The sequence below is a fragment of the Vulpes lagopus genome, chromosome 9 (genome assembly GCF_018345385.1).
Source record: "Vulpes lagopus strain Blue_001 chromosome 9, ASM1834538v1, whole genome shotgun sequence".
Taxonomy (NCBI): Eukaryota; Metazoa; Chordata; class Mammalia; order Carnivora; family Canidae; genus Vulpes; species Vulpes lagopus.
In genome coordinates, this window is record NC_054832.1 from 3537380 (window position 1) to 3560391 (window position 23012).

The following is a 23012-nucleotide window of genomic DNA, read 5'->3' on the forward strand; positions in this document are numbered from 1 at the left end:
AATTCTGTTGGTTTGATTCAGACCTGAATCACTTTTTTCAATTTATTTTGTAACAGTTATAGATTTATAGGAAGTTGCAAAAACATCCAGAGTGATCCTATGCAGCCCACATCCCACCTTCCCCAGTAGGATATAAAATAGGTCTGCAGTTGGGAAATGTGGGAAATAAATATTGAGAAAATTACCTGAAGTGCCAAATTAAGACCTCCCTTTGTAATATTTAATGAACTTTTCAAATTTTTTTTTTCTAACATAGAGACAATAGCAACGTATTTAACATCAAGGAGACGTAGTAGGCCATGAGAGGACCGGTCCCCCGATACAGAGCTCCTGGAGAGCTGTGCTCTGTGCTTTGCTCTGGTGTCTGTGCTTGGGAGAGCCCCATGTGTCTCTGACGCAAGCTGCCCTGCTCCCTCTTTGGTACTTGTATTGTTTAGATGTGGCTCTCAGTGGGGGCTACACATCTCAGGTTCTCCAGGAGGATGGTCCAGTGCAGAGTGGGGGACTCACCTTCGTGCCATGTGTGAGGGGCCGACGGGTGGTCCAGCTAGTGAACCCATCTAGGTGGGCCATGAGACAGGGAAGCCTGCCGCTGCATCAGTGCCCCTCTCTTGGTGGCCACTGAGGCAGGGCTGTGAGGAGTGCCCAGGGGACACAAGGAGGGCTGCCTTGCTTCTTGGAGAACCTATCTGGCTGGTGTTGCCGGCCACACACAGCCCCTCTGCCCCCAGGTGCCATGGCAGTTCGGTGAGTTAGCATGACGTGTTGGAGGGAGCTTTATCTACCCTGCCACCCCAGCACCTGTTGGCTTGTATCCTCTGAAATGATGAGCACACCTTTCATTGTCTTTCCACCTGTTAACACAGACCTATGAAGGCCGGGAGGTGAGACCCAGCCTGTCATGGGCTGGAGCAGCTGGATGTTCCATCTAGATTGGAACTGACTCTATTTAGCACTCTCTGGTTCCAGGTATCACCTCCCAGTGACTACCTCTCATTTTTCTGTTTCTGTTCACTTGAGGGGACTTTTATGTCCTACTATAAGAAGTATTAAACCATTAAAATCAATAGTTTTAAGTGATTTGTATTTTATCATAGATGGTTGTGTCATGAAATGTTACATACTGGTGTTCATTTTATAACAGTAAACTTAATTAAGAAAGTTAAAATGTTTCTATTTAACAAATAATATACACTAATATATTTTAAAAGTCTGATTTTTAGATTTCAATTAAAAGTGCCTATGTCATGGGGTGCCTGGGTGGCTCAGTTGGTTAAGCATCTGCCTTCAGCTCAGGTCATGATCTTGGGGTCTGGGATTGAGCCCCACATAGCGCTCCCTGCTCAGCAGGGAGTCTGCTGCCCCTTCCTCTGCTTATGCTCTCACTCTCTCTCAAATAAGTGAAGTCTTAAAAAAAAAAAAAAAGTACCTATGTCATGTTTGATTTAAGGATTTGAACATACGTATAAAGGTAGATTCTATAAAAGCAACAGTTGGCCAGAGTTTTATTTGCAACCTTATGTTTAGAATTCTTGCGTTTTGCATTTTTATAGTTTTACTGGTTTGTTTGTTTAATCATAACAGAGTGAATTTCAAGTGGTGACGCATGAAGCAATTTCAGGTAGCTATTTGCAAGAACTTTTCTATAAGCAATCCTGTTTGAATTCGGCTTGTCGTCATTCCCAGAAAATGAAAAGCCACATTGGACGTGCTCATCATTATGTGTTATCTTTGTGAGGCACAGGTGTCCTTATGTGCCCAGCTCACATACCTGGTGACAGTCACCTGAGACTCAATCTCACACTCCTCTTCCTGGCTCCTGTCTCTTACCCATGGTCTGTTATGAGTACAGGTTGGGCGATACAGCGGAGACTGGGTGGTGGGGTCTTCTCCGCTGCTGTGGCGCGGTGCTGGTCTGTTGGAAGATGAAACAGTGCTGCGAGCGAGCCGTGAGGGTGTTTTCTCTGAGCGCCAGGGGCTCCTGAAAACACTGCGTCCTGGACGCTCAGCCTCTCAAATGTGTGCTTTCTATTTAAGCATCTTTATTGAAACGTCATTTACATACCATACAGTCCACCCACTTAAACTGTAATTTAGTGTTTTAGTAGACTCAGAGTTGTTCAGTCATCACCACAGTCTAAATTTAGAACTTTCCATCCTCCCAAAAGAAGCCCCATACCCGTTACCAGTGGCTCCCATCCTCCATCCAGGCAACTGCAAATCTATTCTCTGTCTGCAGATTTGTCTGTTCTGCATATTTTATGTAAGTGGGATTATGCAGTGTGTGACTGTCTTCTTTCACTTAGCGTAGTGTTTCCAAGGTTCACCCACAGTGAAGTATCACGCCATTTATTTTTAGGGCTGAATAATATTCCATTGTGTGGATATATTACGTTTTGTCTATCCATTCATTAGTTGATGGACATTTGGGTTGATTCCAGTTTGGAGCCATTATGAATAACAGTCTTTTGAATATTTCTGCACAAGCTCCTGTGTGGATAGGTTTTTATTTCTCCTGGATATACCTAGGAGTGGAATTATTGGATCATATGGCAACTCTATATTTAATTATTTAAGGAGCTGCCAGACTGTTTTGCAAAGTGGCTGCACCATTTTGCATTCCCACCTCAGTATTTGAGGGTTCCGGTTTCTTCACAGTCTTGCTGATATTTGTTATTGTGTGTCCTTGCAATTATGGCCATCCCAAATATCTTGTAGGGAAGTTTTTAAAACAGTATTTAAGAACTTATAAATGAAATGTTAGAAACAGAGATCCTTCCTGCCATCTTCAAATTGGGTACTGATTTTTTTCTGGAAAGAAGACATATTGAGAAAATAAGGCTTACAGGATTTTGATAAAAGACCACATGGTTTTGGCCAGTGGTGTATGTGGCCATCCCTGCATGTTTTGGTTTTGTGTTTGCTCACTTGACTGTACTCCTTAGAATGACTGAACACTAATGTTTGGATCCTGGGTGGCCCCAGAGATACCGGATTCTGGGGGGTTGAGGAGAGAAAGAGCACTGCTTACTTTCTGGTTGAGGCACCATGGTTTTTAGGCAGACTCAGACCTTGGCGTGGGAATTTCTCATGCTCACTTTTAGCTGAGTCAATATTGAATAATTAGCTGGGATTGCTTTGTTGGCAGGGTTGTGTGCTTTCCCTTTGCTGCTCCGCTGACAGCTACCAAGCTAATAATAAGCACCACCTCTTGTGTCTATGTAATATTCTGCTTCAGTTTTTTTCCTCCTTATAATTTAGTAAGGCACTTTCACCTATTTTTCCATTAGAGCCTCCTAATAATTTTATGATATAGGCACTCTTGCTCCCCTTGGGGAAAAACTAAGGCTCAGAGAAATTAAATGACTTGCCTAAGATGTTACAGCCACCAAGATACAAACTGATGTTCACAACAAATGTTATGCACTAGAGCTCATTAGATTCATTATGATGTTAATTTTTAAATTCCATCAATCTAAAAAAATTTAAATTGACACACAATAAAATTGACTTTCTGATGTACAGTTTTATGAATTCTAACTCATAGATTCATGTGTTCACTACAGTCAGGATAAAAACACCCCCAAACATTCATTCATCGTGCTACCCCTTATAATTTTAGCCTGCCCCACCCCTCAGCAGTGACCACTGATCTGTTCTCCATCACTGTCTTGACTTTCCCAGAATGTTATATAAATGGAATCATGCTATATGTAAACTTTTTTCAATGACCGTATTAATTTTGAGATCATCCGATATTGTTGAACATATCAGTCCTTGGATTTTTTTTTTTTTGTCATTGTTGCGATTTCCACTATATAGGTGTACTGTAGTTTGTGAATTCTCTCATCAGTTGAAGGATATTTTGGATTGTTCCTACCTTTTTGCGATTATGAATAGAGCTGCTGTAAATACCTGTGTATAGTGATTTTATGAACATAGTTTTCATTAGAAATTTTTTTTCATGGTCTAGAATAGGGTCTGTCTTCTGGTGAATGTTGCTGAATGCTTGAGAAGTATGTGTGTTCTGTTGTTGGGTGGAGTAGTCTCTAAGTGTCAGATCCAGGTGGTTGATAGCGTTGTTTCTTCTATATCCTCGCTGATTTTTTTTTTGAATCCTCGCTGATTTTATGTCTACTTGCTGTGTCAGATTGCTAAGAGAGAAATGAAGTCTTCAACCCTAACTTTGTGTATTTCTTCTTTCAGTTTTTTTCTTCATGTATTTTTGAAACTTCTGAATCTAGGTGAATTCTTATGTTAAGAATTATTATATGTTTGTAGTGAATTAGTGCTTTTATCATTATATAACTTTTCTCTTTATCTCTGCATATTTTTCCTGCTCTGAAGTATACCCTGAAGTGTCTGATACTAATATAATACTCCAGGTTTTTTTTTAATTAAAATTTGTTTGGCATATTTTTTCCATTCCTGTATTTTTAGCCTATCATTAAAGTGGATTTTTCTAGATAACATCCAGTTCAATCTTGTTTTCTTAGTCTATTCTGACAATTTCTATTAATTATAATGTTTAGACCTTTATTATACTTAATATAATTCTTGAAATGTTTGGATTTAGGTTTACCTATTTTGTTTCTACAGGATTTACACATTTAGTTATATGAGCTATTTGAAATTTATTTTTTAACATTTAGTTATTAAATCTCTTTGTTTTTTTAAAGATTTTATTTATTCATGAGAGACACAGAGAGAGAGGCAGAGACATAGGCAGAGGGAGAAGCAGGCTCCCTGCAGGGAGCCTGATGTGGGACTCGATCCCAGGACCCCGGGGTCATGCCCTGAGCCGAAGGCAGATGCTCAATCACTGAGCCACCCAGGCATCCCAATTAAATCTACTTGAAATTTATTTTTGTTCATGGCGTGAGGTAGGGATATAATTTATCTGTGTGTCTGCATATTCATGCGCACCAGCACTATTTATTGAATCTTCTAATTAATCAATACTCCTACTTCAGTCATTTATCTAGTTGCCTTATATTCGTAGATCTGTTTTGGGGCTAATTTTTTCCACTGATGAATTTGCATATCATGGCCCCAGCAGTGCCTTCATTATACAGTTTTATAACAGTTCTTGATACCTAGTTGGCCAAGTCCCTTCCAAACATCTTCCTGACCATTGTTCTGTATATTCTTGGCCCCTTGGTCTTACATACAAATTTTAAATCAGTGAGTCAACTTTGATTAAAACTGAAACTTTGTTGGGATTTTGTATTTGATTTCATTGAATTTATAGACATTTCAAAAGAGGTGACTTAATTAAAAATATTGTCTTCCCATCCTTGAACATAATACATTTCTGGGTTTATTCATCACCTTTAATACTATTCTATAAAACTTTTAAACTATTCTCCATAAACATTTCACAGTTTTAAATTTTTTTTTTAATTTTTTATTTATTTATGATAGTCACAGAGAGAGAGAGAGAGGCAGAGACACAGGCGGAGGGAGAAGCAGGCTCCATGCACCGGGAGCCTGATGTGGGATTCGATCCCGGGTCTCCAGGATCGCGCCCTGGGCCAAAGGCAGGCGCCAAACCGCTGCGCCACCCAGGGATCCCCATTTCACAGTTTTAAAAAGATTTATTCCTAGATGCATTGCTACTATAAATACACTTTCTTAAAAATTATTTTGTAACTTTTTAGTTGATAAATAGAGTGTTATTGATTGTGGGGTGTGTCTTTACCTGCTACTCAACAACCTTTTGAATGTGTTTTTCCTCATTTTGTAGAAATGACTAAAGGTTTTATTTTGTAAACTTACCTCCTCTTTCCCAGCCCTCTCTCATGACAAGAGTGCGATTTCCATGAAAGTGGTGTTCCATTTTTCTTGTTCCCTTCCATATTCCCAGAGCCTGGAACAGTACCTGGTACACAACAGGTGCTCAGCAGATGTCGTATTCCTTAGAGGAAGTAATACAGTTCCTAATTCTTAACAGAGGAAACGGTGTACACTCGCTCAGTGGAGCTGGGTTTGCATGTGCTTCTCCTTTGCCTGGAATGTGTGTCTCCTGTCCTCCCGACAGCGTCATCCCCTCCCCAGGCAGATGCACCTGTCCTTCTAAGACTCACTCCAGTCTAGTTCTTCAAAGCTTTCCTGGGTTTCTATATACTTTAGAAGGATTGAACCAGAAAAAAAATAAAACAAAGCAAGCTAGAATTAAAAGTAACTGTGTTCTCAAATGGAGCATAAAACTGAAGAAAATCATCCAGAGTGTTACAGAAAGATACACAGAGTAAAGGACATTTTGGTGGGTACAAAATGCTCCTTTAGGAGTTTAGGAAAAGCGAATTAATTTATGAGCGATAGATAGAAAGCAGAGATCTGCCAGGACATTGTGATGCCAACTATTAGGAGGAACAGAAACTGTAGATCAGGAGGTCCCCACATTCAGTGAGTCAGAAGAATTAGAGGACGCAGAAATGGGTGTACTGTTCATTCCCATGCCGCTTCCTAGCTACTGCATTCTGTGAGCAGAAACAACGTATATTGGAGTCTTTTCTTCCTTGCTTTTAAAAATCACTTCAATTTTCCTCCTCTGATAAATGTTTTATGAATTCCCATTCCTGATGAAAGATTTTGCTGTGATTAAAGATTTCATGAAGTTATGACAAAGGCAGAATAGATCTTCATTCTTGAAAGCTCATTTTTCTGTGAGCGGAGTGAAGAGGCCTCTTGTACGCAGCTGTCAGAGCTAATGAATATTTTCCAAGTGCTGAACCTCTAGGGGAAACACTCCCACCCAAAGAACCTAGAATCAACCAGTGTGAACCTGCTTTTCCGAAGATGTGTGGTACAACACCTCACAGCAATACACAGCAGAAACGAGAAAGCTGCTGCTTTACCTTCCTCCCCTGAGCGTGGGTTACATGTACGCAGCTTGAGCAATCGGTGTTTCACAGATGCCTTGTGGCCTTCTGATGGTGGTGGTGTACGTGTGTGTGCATGCACATGTGTGTGCATGTGCACACGCCCCTAGTCAGGGCACTGCACGCTTCTCCATCTCAGTTCCCTTCTCTGGAAGGAACAGACAGCAAGGTTTGGAATATTTCTTTCTTTTTTTAAATTTTTTTAAATTTTTATTTATTTATGATAGTCACAGAGAGAGAGAGAGGCAGAGACACAGGCAGAGGGAGAAGCAGGCTCCATGCACCGGGAGCCCAATGTGGGATTCGATCCCGGGTCTCCAGGATCGCGCCCTGGGCCAAAGGCAAGCGCCAAACCACTGCGCCACCCAGGGATCCCTGGAATATTTATTTCCATCTACGTGAAAAGCACAGGATTTTGAGGTGTGAGTCTGCAGTGTCGGTCACCTTGCTGGCGTTGTGGCCGTACCCTTCACTTTCCTTTCCTGTAAACGGGTCTGGGGAGGACAGACTCCCTGGGTGTCAAGATGAAATGAAGTACAGGCAGTTCTGGCACACATGGATGTTTGCCCTCTGCCCTTCCTTTGCTAGCAGCAAAAGCTGGAGACATAAATTTGAGAATTGAGATGCCCATTGGAGGGTCACGTTCTAAAGACACAGTAAGCTGAAGAAGACCCAGAGCAGAGATCCTTCTCCGAGTCTTTCTTTTTTTCCATATGAAAAAGTACTTACCGAGTTCTGGGATGGTTTCTGCATCTGCTCGGTCCTGGGCACACCGGTCCCGTTCAGATCAGTGCACACTTACTGATTCCTTGCCATGTGCCCGCTGCGGTACATGGTATTTAAGATACTGGGTGGGCTTCAGGCAAGCTTTAACTGTAGTGGGCATCTAACAGATGGGGGCTAACACAGATGACGCATGTGGGGTTGGTTTTTGTTGATGAGTCCGGAGGCCACTTCAGCTACTGACAATATCATGGCTCCCAGACTCCTCTTGTTCATCTCGGGGCAGGGTGGACAGGAGGAGGGAATGAGGAGGCTGAAGGGTGAACACCTTCTCTCGGGGACAGGTCTTCTTACTTGGGAGAGAAAGCCTCCTTATTGGCTAGAGCTTTATTTCATGGACCCCTCCTGTGGCAGAGGGCCCTGGGAGCTTGGGTGTGTTTGCTTACCTCGTGGACCAGAGAAATCAAAACAGTGGAGCTTTCAGGAGGGTGGGAGTGAGTAAACCTGCAGTATCTTCATGGCTCTGAAGAGGAGGAGGGTGTAGTCTGTAAGGCTCCAGCAGGTGCATACACAGATACCTGGGATACCGTTCTCCACGTACAGCTGCCCAGCACCTTGCTTCCGAACCTGCGGAAGTCAGCAGACATCTGACTTCGACACAGAGGTTATTGACCAGTTATCACCTGTATGGCACATGCTGTCCCCTGGTTGTCTTACTTCCGGGTCAGGTGCCCTGGTCCTCACATACACGAGGGTTGGGGATCTTGGGTTACCTTCCCAGGGCCACTTGGTGTGTAAAGGGCACACTGGATTGTAAGCGTGTGTCCCTGGGACCAGGCAGGATCTGATGCCCAAACCGATTTTGCAGAGTTCGCAGTTAGCTCAGAGTGAGCCTCTATAATCCTTTATGTCCAGGGCATGTGACATTTTGATACACTGCACCTCTGACATCCTCAAGCAGTGGGAGGCCTTTTGAAAGGAGAAAAAGCCTAAGTTGCTCTCATCTTTGGCTTCTAGAAGATCCTCAACTTTCTTTTGTCTTCTGTGCAGTACCCGACAGTGCCATCTGCTCCTGGATGTCTTCAACTCCACAGAGCACGAGCTGACCATCAGTGCCCGGGGCAATGAGGAGCTCATCCTGCATGCGGGCGAGTGCCAGCGGTGAGTGTCTCCACCTTGCCACATGCCACCTCTCCCTGCGTCTGTCACCCCTGTTGGGAGGCTCCAAGATAACCCTCCCTCTGAGATACCAGAGGAAAGGCAGTCTTATTTCCCTCTTAGGGGAATTGTGGTCATGATTCAGGGTCGGTGAAAGAATCACAAGTGGCTCCAGATTGGAGGCAAGTGTGAAGTCAGAGTGAAGCTGAGTAGTGTCCCTCTAAGGACAGTAGCGCATGCTTTCAGGCACCACCTCTCAGGACACCGAAGCACCTGGGCAAGACTTCACTTTTAAATTCTTAGAGCTATATCTGGGAAGAGTTGGCAATGATTGTGGGACCTGCATCCATACCTGTAGGAAGTCCCTTGGAGGATTCCACAAAAAGACAAGCAAGGCTCAGACGTCTGGGAGAGGTGAATCGCCCCTCCAAGCCCAGTCCCCAAGGGCAAAGAGGTGGCTCCACCGAGCCCTGGCCCAGAGTCAACCATGGGACCCCGTAGCAGGAGCTGAGTTGGAAGTGAGAGCTAAGAGTGAAGCCAGGCCAGGAGGGCATGTCCCGAGGTGGGTAGAGTTCCCTGACTTTGGGAAGAAGTTCCTTTGCTCTGGGTCTCCATCCCCAGGCCCGCCCACTGTCACCCAGGCCTCTCCCCAGGTCACCCACTGTGTCTCCCAGCCCAAGATGGATATTAGGGCCATACCTGTGTAGACGGAATTATAGTTGGGATTAGATGTAGGTGGAATACAATTTTTATTTATTTATTTATTTATTTTTAAAGATTTTATTTATTCATGAGAGACACACAGAGAGAGGCAGAGACACAGGCAGGGAGCCTGATGTGGACTTGATCCCAGGACTCCAGGATCATGCTCTGGGCCCAAGGCAGACACTTAACCGCTGAGACACCCAGGCATCCCTACAATTTTTATTTTTAATTACAAAATACTTTCTGCATGGAGAAAATGATTTACAAACCAGTGTACACATGTCCCAGATGTAAGCTCTTTGTTCCTGAGGTTATATTTGCCCCAGATCTCTGTCTCTTTCTTTCTCCCTCATTCCTTTCTCTTGTCTGTGTCTTTCTCTTATTTTAAGGAAATAAAATGATAAAAACCAGCTAACATTAACACAGTCAGTGGGGGAAATGTAAATTCAAGCCACAGTGAGACTCCACTCCATACTCATCAGAGCAGTAGAAGTAAGAGATCCTACGGGGCTGAATGTTGGTGCGGATGCGAAGCCGCCGGAACTCTCAGGCCTTGTCAGGAATGTGAATGAGTGTGGCCGCTTTGAAGAGGGTCTGCAGTTTCTTATAAAACTAAACATACACCTACTCTGTGCCAGCAGATCCAACTCCAGTAATTTATTCAGGAAAAATTTAAATGTTTGTTCACAAAAAGACCTACACAAGAATGCTCATAGCCAAAAAATAGAGCCCAGATGTCCATAACGGGAGAGTGGAGAAGCAAAGGGTGGCATTTTTCCTGCACATGGAATAAACCTAGCACATTCCTAATCATCAGTAGGACGACCCCAGGAATGTAACACGGAGTGAAGGAAGCCTCCCCGAGAAAAGCAGGTACCGTGGGATTCCATTCACCTCAAGTCCCCAAATGAGCAAACTGTCTCCTGAGGAAAGAGCAGATCGCTGTCTGCCTCCGGGGAGCTCGGGGTGGGGTTTGAACAGGAAGGGGGGGGGTGATTTTCCATATGAGATCTGTGGTACAACCTGGTAGTTCGGTGTGTGCTACATGTGTGTTTGCATTTGTTTTTTGTTTTTGTTTGTTTTTTAAAGATTTATTTTTTCATGAGAGACAAAGAGAGGGAGGGGGGAGGGAGGGAGGGGCAGAGACACAGGCAGAGGGAGAAGCAGGCTCCCGGCAGGGAGCCCGATGCAGGACTCGATCCCGGGACTCTAGGATCATGCCTTGGGCCAAAGGCAGGTGCTAAACCACTGAGCCACCCAGGGATCGAACATTTGTTAAAAATTCAGTAAGTGTGCACTTGATTTATGCATTTCATCATAAGTCAATTTTATATCAAAAGAAAAACTGTACGCAGATGTTGAGGTCTAAGTGCAGATATGCCACTGGAGGCTTTGGAGGATTGCACGGTATCGGCAGTGGTCTTTGGAATGCCTGAAAAATAAGATTAATGATGGTAAAGAGGTGGAATGTGGAGAGACTGGGTGATAAGGCACATCGAGTAAAATGTTAATGGAGCAGACTCTTCCGAGGGGCATATAGGGTGTTCTCATATAGGAATTCTTTCAACGTTGTCTTTGGCATTCTTTGTAAGAAAATGTGTGTGTGGGGGGAGATGTCTGAAAGAATAAATGGAAGAATAGCTCAGTCCTCACCGTCGCCCCATCTTCCTCCTTGGGGGGTTTGCAGTCTCAGAGGCGATGGAATCATTCATACCATGTTTTGCTACTTTTATTATATTTATATCTACAACCAAACATTATTTTCAGAGTTTTTTTTATGACAAGCAGTTCTATATCACATATGTCTTTTTAAAAATATGTCTTTTTATAACTTTAAATCAGCATTATGCTTTGGAGATAAATATAAATCCGGTTCTCTCCTTTTGACTGCTATTTATATATTGTTGCATGAATACGCCACTTTATCCGTTTCCGTGCTAATCCACTCCCAGGTTGCTTCAGTGTTGCCATTTAATGCGATTATTGTTAACGATGCCTATGGATGCAGAGTCAGGCCCTGTGGCCCCTGGGAGGACCGCTGGGGGCTGATAGTTGGAAGCTTGAGGCCTGGTGACTTGGGGGTGGGGGGCATTCGTGGCCTCCTTGGAGAGGAGCCAATAGACGTCCCTGGAGGTGTCGCTGTCCAGGCCCTGCAGAGACTGGCTGTGTGGGGGCTCCTGCTCGTGTGTCTGGCACCGGGGGCAGGGCTGGCCCCTTTGTAGGGTGTCTGTGCAGCCCCGGGGTCTCCACCCCCCGCAGCACTCTGGGCCCAGCGCTATTCTCCAAATCGTGCAGGAAGCTGTCTCTGCTCTCTGCCTCTCTTTGTCTGGATGTTTTGATGTGGTCTGAGATCCCAGAGGACATAAATCTGCTCGTCGTATGACACTGACATGAGACCGGTTATTATAAATTATAAATTGTTAAACTTGTTCTCAGCCGACTTGTTCGCGTCGGTGGAAGGCTGACTGATGCTGGCAGTCCCACTCGCAGATAATCACAAATTAGTCTTGTGCTTCAGGCTTCCTCATTATTGACCTTTTTTTTCTTAAATTCTCATTTCTCAATGCTCCTAGCCCACACATTCTTTATTCATTCATAAAATATTCACCCAACAAATATTGATACTTGGAGATCTTGCTCTGCAGTGCCTGCACCAGGCTCTGGGAGTGCCGGGGTGAACAGGGACCCCACCCACCCAGCCCAGGAGCTAGGTGTGACCAGGGTGACGAGTGTCTCTTGCAGCCAGGCGCCTGCCTGACAGGGTGTCTTGCTGGCCTGCGGTGGGCCTGGTAAACCAGAGGTTGGAAGTCATCTCTGCCTCTGGTCCCACTATCCCCCCTAACCCGTGTTGAGTGCCGAGGAGCCCCGTTTGTGTGTGTTGGAGGGAGGACGCAGGGAGGCATTTCCCTTCCCCTTTCCAAATGTCGCCGGCCTTGCCTGGATCAGATCAGACAGTCTGGGGAGGGCACCCCGGTTCTTCAGGTCTCACAGATCAGTTCTGCTGGAGGAAGCAGAGGTAGTGGAGCCTGACCTGGCAGCCCCGAGAGCGCCTTGCAGACCATGGCCCTGGATGTCGTCCCCATATATCCAGGCCGGCCCCTCAGTACCCTGTTCCTTCCCGGAGTCCTGAGCTCAACCAATCTTCTGCCTCTTTCTTTCCCCCATGGGGAGCTGTCCCCAGCACACCTCAGGCTGTGCCTCCTGCTGAGGAAGTCACTCACTGGTGACTCCAGTTTAATCCCTCCACCTGCAGGCGATGATCCCACTGCTGCCTGGGAAGTGGGCGGGTGGATGGAGCTTCCTGCTGGAGGTGGCACAGCCTGGTCTGTGATGAAAGGCCATGGTCCTGGGGTTAATGTGGCTGTCGCTGTTCTTCCCCAGACCCAGCCATCCCTGGGCCAAGAGGCATTGAACTTCCTCTTAAGGGTGGCCTGCCCTCTAGGAGAGGGACCAACTCTAGTCTACTATGCTTGTTAGGGAGCCTGTGCTGCTCCTCCCCTCCTGGTAGAAAGGGGTGACCTCACTTTACCCAGGACGGAGCACGTGTCCTCAGAAGCGTGAAGGAACAGCGTGCCTCCCAGTGGAAGAGACAGTGGAAGGCAGCTACTGAGCCCGTGTTTGGAGTTAGGGCTTTGAGTCCTCATGGTGCTTCCGTGGGAGGTTTTGTCTGTATTTTATAGATAAGCACGCTGAGTACCGTGATGGGAGTCACTCGGGGGGCCCTGCATCTGTCTGACTCCACAGCTGTGCTTGGAATGGTGCCTGGAGGTTACGAACCAGCTCCGTTCCTCTGTCCTCTGGCGCTCTGGTGAGTTGTGAGCAGCAGTGTGAAGTCCACCATGGAGTGTAGAGGCTGGAAGAAGGATAGATAGAGAAGCACACTGGGTTCTTGGCTTCCAAGGTGTTCATGAACTCATTCCACAAATATTCCCGGAGTGTCCGGCTGGTGCCAGGCCCTGCCAGGAGGTGAGACAGTGAGCGAAGATGGCACTGCTGTGTCCTCACGGCCCTTCTGTGTCGGTGTGGAATAAAGGTGCACAGACAGGCAGTTGGCCTGCACAGCGTGGGGAACTGAACACGCAGGAAGAAACCTGGCCCACACGGGGTGAGGGGCGGCTGGGAAGGCTTCCTGGAGGAAGGGCTGCTGGTGTGGAGCAGGACGGCTGGGTAGGAGTGAGCTGGGGCTGGAGTGCAAGGGGACGGTAGCCCAGGTGTGGGATAGCGTGCTCTCAGGAGTGGTGTGAAGGGGCTCTCGGTTGAACACTCTCATTCTTCGGTTGGAAACACCACTCGTGTTACCGTGTTTCCTCAAGATCTCTTCCTAATCTTACAAATTAAAATTGGACATTTCAGCAAATGGGCTTAGAAAGTACCGTCTCAACTTCCCGATTTCCTCTTTAGAAGGTCCTGGAGCATGGTTGGTGCTTCCATTCTGTAATCAGGGACCGTGAGTTAAGTTCACTTTTGCCAACATGATTGGGACGCTCGGTCTGTAGTGATGACGTTTCCTGGGCCTCCATCAGTCGCCAATTGGAGACGTCGCCTGCCAGCCTGGCAGCTGGGTGCCCCCAGCAGCATCATTTTCCTCTGACGGGCGGCGTGCCGCACACACCACTTTCACAGGCAGCACTGTGTCTGTGCCTCACAGTGGTTCAAGCGTGAGCATTGTGCCCCTTTTTGCTTCTAGGAAAGAGAGGTCAAAACTTGCCAAGGGTCCTGCAGTTGGTCGCCACTGGAACCCCGGGCAGCCCATTGCCCACCGGGCCTTTCCGCAGGGGCTGTCTGCAGCTCTCGAGGCTGCATGCCCCAGAGTCTAGTTTCAGAAGATGACCAGAAACCGTAGAAAGCTTTTCTGAATGAAATAGCATAAACTTTCGTAAGAAAAGACACTCTTGCCAGCAGCAGATTTACTGGTAAGCAGATGATAATTATTGTGGGTTTTTTTGTTTGTTTTTTTTTGCTCATTTGTCAGACCATTAGTATTAAATAACATGATCACCCTCGTTTATGTTTGCCTCTTTTTAATCTCGGGTAATAGCTGCTATTGCATGCTTCAAGCCACCCCGTATTGTATCCCCATCACACGGAGGCAGCACCGCCTGTGCAGCGGGCCCGCAGTGACATGTCTGGGCGCCGCCTCCCCGGGGAGGTTGCTGGCTGGCCGTGAGCAGAGCCACCAGGTCACACGCACCCTACCATGGCCGTCACGCCCCCGGAGGGCAGGGACGGGCTCCCCAAGCACGCTGCACCTCCGCAGCTGTGGAACTTCACCTTGACACTGTCCCGGTGGCCGAGGGGCCGGGCGGGGGCCCCTGCAGAGTCTCCCATCGCGCTCGGCTGTGGCTGGGCCTACCGATCATCTCTGGTTCAGCCCTCCTTCTCCTGCCTCTCTGGTGCTCTTGGATTTTTAGCCTTTTAGCTCCTCTAGGTTTTGATTTCTTCCCTGGTCACAGGAGAGGCCGGAAAATGTTTGCCGCAGGAACCAATGAGCGAGCAGAGGGATGACACCAGAGGCGCTGCTGGTCCAACGCCTGCATCCGTTGCGCTGCTTCTCGCCCTCGGCGGTGTCTTCTCGCGTTGCTGTCCTGACCGCTGTCATCACCCCTCAGGTGGCCTGCAAGGAGCCACCAGGGTCCCCTCCCCCTCCAGTGCTTTGGGCTGTGATCTCACACAAGGCTTCACAGGCGCGTGGAGGCAGGGACGGTGATGGCACGGCGAGGCCTGCGTGGGTGCCCGCGGGTGATGGTGATCCCGGTGCAGCCCTCCCCGCCGCCACGTTGCAGGTTCCGGTACCCACGCCTAGAACAGCCCAAACTCAAACCCCTGGTCCCCCTCCACTGCCCGTAACCTGGTTCAGCTTCTTGGAACACCCTGGAGAACCACATGAGGCACCCCAGAAACACCTCATGGTTGGTGGCCCTGTGCCCCTGCTGGCTGTTACAGTTGCTGCCCATCCTCCATCCAGGGGGGCACACTCTGCCCCTTGCTCTTGATGAGCCTGTGTCTTTGACCCGGGTGGACCCCCTGCCGTCGTGCTCCGTTGGAAGGCTTTGGGGATTTTCTTTTTCAAACTAGAAAGAATATGGGAGAGTCTTTCAGGAGCGGCTTCCAGAAGCAAGGAGAAAGAATCTTGATGTGTTCTCGTCCTTTCAGCTGACCGATGGGGAAACTAAGGCTCAGGTCCATTTAGCAGGTGCTGGGCAGGGTGATGGTGGAACTGGGTGTTCCATCCCCTGTCCAGAGCGGCCTCCACCTCCCTCATAAGGAACAGTCGGCGAGTTCACAGACGGCTCTTGAATCGATGGGAGCCCTGAGGATTGGTGGGCAGCAAGGAGAAATGCTGGAGTCCAGCCTGGAGGAGCAGTTGGGTCCCAGAGTCAGCACCTTGGGACATGCAGCCGTTTGATGACTCGGATGGAGAAGAAATTCCTTCTGTGAGGAAAGGAAAAGACTGGATTGGATCCATACCCCATGCGGCTTTCTCGTCCTCAGAAACCTTAGAGGTGTCTTGGACGCTTCTGTTCTGTGTGCCTGACTGGAGTCTTCCCTCTTATCCAGGAGGTGGCCCGTCCTCACAGGTGCCCCCGCCCCTGGCTGCAGGCCACCTGGAGCTGCTCTGTCCCTCTGACCCAGGTCTGTACCCACCTGTGTCCAGGCCCAGCCACTGCCTGGCTCAGCTGTCCTGGGCAAGTGGCTGGGCCTTGGTGAACTTCCAAGCGCTTTTCTTTATTTTATTTTTTTCACTTTTATTTAAATTCCAACATAGTTAAGATACAGTGTAATGTTAGTTTCAGTTTTTCCATATATCACCCTGCTGCTCATCAAGACAGGTGCCCCCCTTGGGACACCTGGGTGGCTCAGCAGTTGAGTGTCTCCCTTTGGCTCAGGGCGTGATCCCAGGGTCCTGGGATCGAGTCCCACATCAGGCTCCCCCCAGGGAGCCTGCTTCTCCCTCTGCATGTGGCTCTGCCTCTCTCTGTTTCTTTCATGAATAAGTAAATTCATTTAAAAAAAAAAGTGCCCCCCCCCTTAGTCCCCATCACCTGCTTCTGCCATCCCCCACCCACGTCCCTTCTGGTAATCATCGGTTTGTTCTCTAGAAGAGTCTGTTTCCTGATTTCTTTCTCTCTCTCTCTTTTTCCCCTTCGCTCATTTGTTTTCTTTTTTCTTAAAGCCACATAAGACTGAAATCATATGGTGTTTGCCTTTCTCTGATTTCACTTAGTGTAATACTAGCTCCATCCATGTCTTTGCAAATGGTAGGATTTCATTCTTTTTTATAGCTGAATACTGTCCCATTATATACACACACCATATATAGTCTATCTGGACCACATCTTCTTTATCCATTCATCAGTCAGTGGACACTTGGGCTGCTTCCTCTGATTTGCCTCTTGTAGATAATGGTGCTATCAATATCAGGGGTGCAGGTGCCCCTTTGAATTAGTGTTTTTTGTGTTCTTTAGGTAAATACCTACTAGTGCAATTGCTGGGTCATACGGTTGCTCTACTTCTACCTTTTTGAGGACCCTCCACACTGTTCTCGGGAGTGGCTCCACCAGCTTGCATTCCCACCAGCAGTGTAAGAGGGTTCCCCTTTCTCTGCACCCTTGCCGACACCTGTTGTTTCTTATGTTGTTGATTTTAGCCATTCTGACTGGAATGAGGTGGTATCTCATTGTGGTTTTGATTTCTATTTCCCTGAGGCCAAGCGATGTTGAGCATATTTTCATGGGTCTGTTAACAATCTGGATGTCTTCTTTGGAGAAATGTCTGTTCGTGGCTTCTGCCCATTTTTAAATTGGATTATTCATTTATTGGGTGTTGAGTTTTATTAAGTTCTATATAGGTTTTGGATACGAACCCTTTATTAGATACGCCATTTGCAAATATCTTCTCCTGTGGGCTGCCTTTTACTTTTGTTGATTGTTTCCACAACTGTGCAGAAGCTTTTTATTTTGATGAAGTCCCAATAGTTTATTTTTGCTTTTGTGTCCCTTGCCTTCAGTAACATATCTAAGGAGAAGTTGCTATGGCCGAGGTTGAAGAGGTTGCTGCCTGTGTTCTTCTCTAGGGCTTTTACGGTTTTAGGTCCAAATGCTTTTTTTTTTTAAAATGGGGGCATGATGCCTGTTACATGTTGTTAGAAATCCTGGCATCAAGCCATGTCGAGTGCGTGGTGCCACCCGCAACCCACCGTGGGCACTGCACAGGTGGGAGGCTGTCACTCTCCAATTCTCTTTGTCATGCCTTGGAGTCGGTTCCCAGCAGCCTAGTCACCTTGGCTGGAGCACGCCTCAGCCCAGGGAAGGGTATGCATTTGAGGTCTCGTGGGGAAGATGACGGTGCTAGGGTTTTGCTCAAGGAAGTAGTTGTTCTTTGGAGCCTCGTTTCCCTGGCTTCTCAGTGTGTCTGAAGTAGAGGCAGAGAAAGTCCTCATCTATCAGGAGTCAGAACCACAGAGAGGATTTAATATAAAGAATTGTTACTGAGGCCTGAGCTGGTAACCAGGTAACTGTGAGTGTGGAGCGCACCAGGGAGGCTCTGGTGTAGCAGCTGCGGGAAGCATCACCGTCCCTGGGGCTGGGGCCCAGGCAGGGTAGGGGTTATTGGAAGCTGAGGTCTGTTGGCGTGGAGCTGACATGCAGCACTCTAAGGGGCGCCGGAGGCCTGGGGTCTCACAGGGGAGATGCCAGGTTGCTGGGCTGTGCCTGTCGGAACAGGGGACAGAAGGGCAGCCCCCGGGAACAGACAGGAAGCTGTAGAGGGAGCCTGTCCCTCCTTGCACCTCCCACAAGGCTGGGAGAGCAGGGACATGGCTTGCAGAGTGACACCTGCAGGGCTCGCACATCATGCCCTGCCTACAGCCAGCTCTGCCGCAAGCTCTCTGGTCTCCCAGCTGTGATTGTCTTGTTCCTCTGCACATCCCTGGGTTCTCAGGGGGTGTTTATTTTCAACTGCACACTCTCACTCCTGCCAGACTAGAGGGCCCCAAGCTGTGTCGCATATTGTGATTACAGGGACCTTTGAAAACGAGCAGTGCCTCTCCCCACCTAACCCCGTGTCCTGGCCTGATTGGTTGGGTGCCGTCCGGACACTAGGATTTGGTACTAACATGCGGCCAAGTGCAGGAACCACGGGGCCAGACAGCGAATTTTTGGAGAGCAGTTTGTATCTTGGTTGTTCTCGAATATCTCCCCTCCTTGTTCCAGCGTCCAGCACACAGTAGGTGCACAGGTGACATGAGGTTGCGAGCAGGTCTGCAGGAGGCAGGCTGCGGTGTCCTTCCTGGTGGCTCTCCTCTTGGGGGTCTGAGGCTTTAATCGTGCAGCTCCAGGATGCAGCCTTGGATGCTGAGGTCAGGGTACAGAATGCCTTCATCAGTTGCTTTGAGTTGAGTCCTGAGGGGCCGTAGTGTGGGACGGCACAGTGGTCCCATGCGTACGTTGTTCCCAGCCTGGGGTGTCTGCTATTCCACCCACATCCTGCTCGGGGGCCATGTCGGGGCCTGGCTGAGCCGAGAGGGAAGTGTGCCTTTTTCTAACTGGTCTACCCAGGGGGAGCGGGTTCTGTCGGGGGGGACGTGTGTTTCTAATGTACAGAAGGGCATCCTGTGCTCCCCGTAGCCCCGGGTGTGTCCTCCTAAAGTCTGGTGCTTCTCATTACCTTAATCTGGTAGCTCTGCTCCTATGGGGGAAACTTCAGGAGAAAAGCGTGACATCTTATTCCCTACAGACGCCTTGATGGTTCTGTGGGTTTGGGGCTCACACCCACATCAGAGCTGAGCCACGGGTGTTTTATAAGTAGTTAGAGACAACGTCCCTATAACGTGTTTCATTAGAGTTTCTGCCAAGTGCTTGGTGGAGGTCTGTGAGCGTGGGGATGGGTGGCAGTAGGATCTGTACGCACCAGGGTGCGTCCTTTCATGCCTTGGGTTTACTATCTAGCGGGTACCTTTGGCGTCATTCGTGTTTCTATTAGTTCACTAGTTGACGTTGTCAACTAGGGCCAAGGGCCAAGAACGAAACCTGGTGCTTTGTGCATAGAGCCCAGGCTCGCGGTAGCCTGCCCCCCTTGTGTGGGGCCCGGGACAGGAGTGCGAGGGGCAGGGAGGTGGCAGGGCCTGTGAGCCAAAGCTGGGTCTCTTTCCGGAGGGGAAGGGATGGTCGTGGGAAGATTTTAGGTAGGAGAGTGTCAGACTGGCCTCTGGGAATGTCTGGAGAGGGGTGATAGCTGGTGAGAGCCCGGGTGCTGGCAACTGGCAGTGCCTTTGGTGCTGAGAGGAGGACCCCAGAGACCCTCGGCAGGGAGGAAGAGCGGCAGGATTTGGGGCGTGGGCTGTGAGAAGAAAGGGAAGTGTCTAGCTTGGGCAACTGGGTGGGTGGCGTTGCCATTCACTGCCCCGGGGAGCGCAGGGGCTGGAGCGGGCAGGGGTGGGGAATCTGCAGTGTGCAGAGGCCACAGCCCCAGGCCCGGCTTCCTGCCAGCCAGAGATGCCGCACTGTGACCTTGGCCGAGGAGCCCTGGGCCAGGGGTCGAAGGTCCAGCCTCCGATTACATCTCTGCCGTATCCTTGCTCTCGGACCTTGGGGTGGGCACTTAGGTTCTGTGAATTCCCCAGTCCAGCAAACTGGGGCCTCCTCCAGGTCCCACGAGAAGATAGAGGTGCTAGTGGTGTGACCTGCACGGCCCTTGGAAAATTTGACAGTTTTTATTCTCTTCTCTCCTGGGCGTGAGGGGGAGCAGGTCTTCTTGGGAGAGACCGGGGGGCCCAGCTCTCCCCCGTGTGCTGGGACAGACATTTTGTGCAATCAGGCCTCTGTCTAGAGCCCCATGGGCGACCTCAGGCGGAGGGACCTGGCCCTCCCGCTCACCACAAAAGCCCAGAGCCTTCGGATGCCCAGAGCAGGGACGTGGACCCTCCGCAGGACCCCGGGCAGCTGCTCCTTCCGTGTGGGCGCAGCTGGCCCCTCTGTTCCCTCCGAGGCTCTTCCCCTTCAGCCACACACAGTGCTCTCCAGCCCAGGAAGGCGGCGCAAATCCCACTTTGGGCTGGAGAAGTAGAAAGAGGTTTGAGAGGCTCGTTGGGGCTGCCCCGTGGGATGGGCTGAACCTGGCAGCCGGGACCCCTCGCGTGGGCCCTGGATCGAGAGGCCTGAAGCCAGTGCAGGGGCTTTCCTCTCCGGGGAGGATCCTCGTGTGAGGCATGCGACGGCCCAGAAAAATCACTCGCGGCTTTCCTGGGACGGTGGCTTACATGGTATTTTTCACATCGTGAAGGAGATGCTTCTGGAGAACTGGCTCAGGATGTGGGTAACAAGGCAGGGTCATAGCGCCGAGGGCTTGTCGACTGGAACCGTCAGCGGCGGACCCCGAGTGAGATGGGGGGGGGGACGTGAATAGAGTCATTTAATTTGTGTCAGTTCAGAAAGTCTCTGTGAAGTTCCGTTAACTGGAAGACCTCTTAGCCCTGGAGCCTGCCCAAGGTAGACAGAAAACCAGCTCTGTCAGAGCTTCCCTTGGCTTCCAGAGCACCGGCCTTGATGCCGTCGGCTGTGGCAGAGGAGGTGCGTCCAAGGCTCCGTGCTGTCCCCACGCTGCCCCAGCTGTGCTTCGTGTGCTCACAGGTGACAGCCCTGCCTGCTGGCGCACAACTTCCAGTTCTTGGGGCTCCCCTCTTGCCCTCTTGCCAGATGGTCCCCGCCTGCCAACTGAGGACCCTGAGGCTCCGTGAGGTCACGTGACTCCTCCCAGGGGACACTGTGGTGTCCCAGCCAGGCTTTGAGCCGGGGTGTAAGATGCTCACCTCAGTCAGCTCCATCCCACCTGCTCATTCTGACCAACTCGAGAGCTCCCAGCAGGAACCGCGCATGCGCCAGGCCCAGGGACACACTCAGCCAAGGCCAGCGGCCCGGAGGTCCTCACAGTGTGCTGGGAGAGAAGGATGCGGACAGGCCAGCACCGGGGGCACGGCGTGGTGCGTGTGATTCCTGGAGCACGGGGGTGAGCCTCACAGTGTGGGAACGGGCCTGGCCCATGCAGGGCCTCCTTGCCAGCTGCCTTCCCGAATCTCTGTCCGGGGATGCCCAGGGCACATACGTGTTATACGTGCACGGCGTATGCTCTGTGTGCACACGTGTGTTCAGAGGCCTGAGTGTATGCACACCTGCACACACACATGAAACTAGGATCCTTACGGCAGTACCTGTGAGATGTCGTCACGGCTCACGGGCTTTGTCTGAAGTTGGCTCGGGGCTGACATTCTCTCCTAAAATGGTGGCGTGGCCAGGAGCTCCGGGGCACGGAGACCTGGGTCAGAGTCATCCTGCATCACTCCTGCTCATTGTGTAATGTTGGGTGTCGTGTGCACCCCAGCATCGGCGCTGACATCGACAAAGCGCAGGCGGTGATGCCGCCTGCCTGGCAAGCGGGTGTGAGCTCTCGGGTCCCTGGCATAGGGCCTGGCCAGTATTGAGTAACCGCTCTGTAAATGGGAGGCTACTTCTGTTTTCTTCGAGAAACTTCTAGTGCTCTCCTGTATCGGTAGTGCGTCGTACTGAAGAGGAAATGAGGCAAAAACCCTTTACAACGGGGCTCCAGGGAAGTAGACAGCGCCCGCTTCCCTGAGCGTGTGAGCTGCTTGACAGACGGTGTGCACAGCATTCCAGAGGCCCAAAGGCCCCCCACATCCTACTGCCCTGCAGCGTGTGCTCCCACCTGACTTTGGGGTCGTCGTGGAGGCTCCTGAGACTCAAGACATCCCTGTGGGCTTCCCATGCTGGGAAAGCACTGACCGCTCCTGAGGGGGGAGCCTGTTTCCGGGCCTTGCCGGGGACCAGAGGACACAGGTAATAAGCCGACTCTGAGAGGTGCAGAGGTCGTGGGGTCCCAGGGCAAAGGCTGTGGGTTTCTTATAAAAAGCAGAGTACAGGGACTCTTGGGTAGCACAGGGACTCTTGGGTGGCTCAGGGGCTGAGCGTCTGCCTTCTGCTCAGGGTGTGATCCCAGGGTCCCGGAATGGAGTCCCGTGTCGGGCTCCCCACAGGGATCCTGCTTCTCCCTCTGCTTGTGTCTCTGCCTCTCTGTGTCTCTCATGAATAAATAAATAAAATCTTAAAAAAATAAAAAAGTGGAGCACATGCTCATGTCACTGAACATCCCTGACCCCCCAGGGAGACCAGCTTCTTATCAGGGAAAGTTCTTTACCCCCTACTCTCACTGGACAAACCTATCGTGACCTGCGTCCCCTGCACTCTCCCAGTTCATTCATCTGAGCCCCCCGCCCTGACCCCCACTGCAATCCTTTCACTGCCTCCTTACTTTTCCCTTTTCCAGAATGTTCTGTAGTTGGGATCATAGAGTGTAGCCTTCCCAGTTGGCTCCCTTGAGTTAGCGATCTGTGTTTCAGGTTCCTTCATGGCACGACAGCTCATTTCTCTGAACAGTGATCCCCACGGTCTGGATGGCCCAAGGCGCATCCACGCACCTCCTGAAGGACATGCTGGTTGTGTCCAAATTTCGGCAGTTATGAATAAAGCTGCT

The 23012-nt window shown here is 49.6% G+C and overlaps 1 protein-coding gene across 5 annotated transcripts in view; it reads left to right on the forward strand.

Moving 5' to 3' along the window:
• Positions 1–23012, forward strand: part of TRAPPC9 (trafficking protein particle complex subunit 9) — a 541977-nt gene that overhangs the window by 356010 nt on the left and 162955 nt on the right. For all 5 annotated transcript variants that reach the window (XM_041769344.1, XM_041769347.1, XM_041769345.1 and 2 more), the window contains one exon: positions 8658–8768. In XM_041769344.1, the coding sequence (XP_041625278.1) occupies positions 8658–8768 (111 nt within the window). The remainder of the gene's footprint in view (positions 1–8657; positions 8769–23012) is intronic.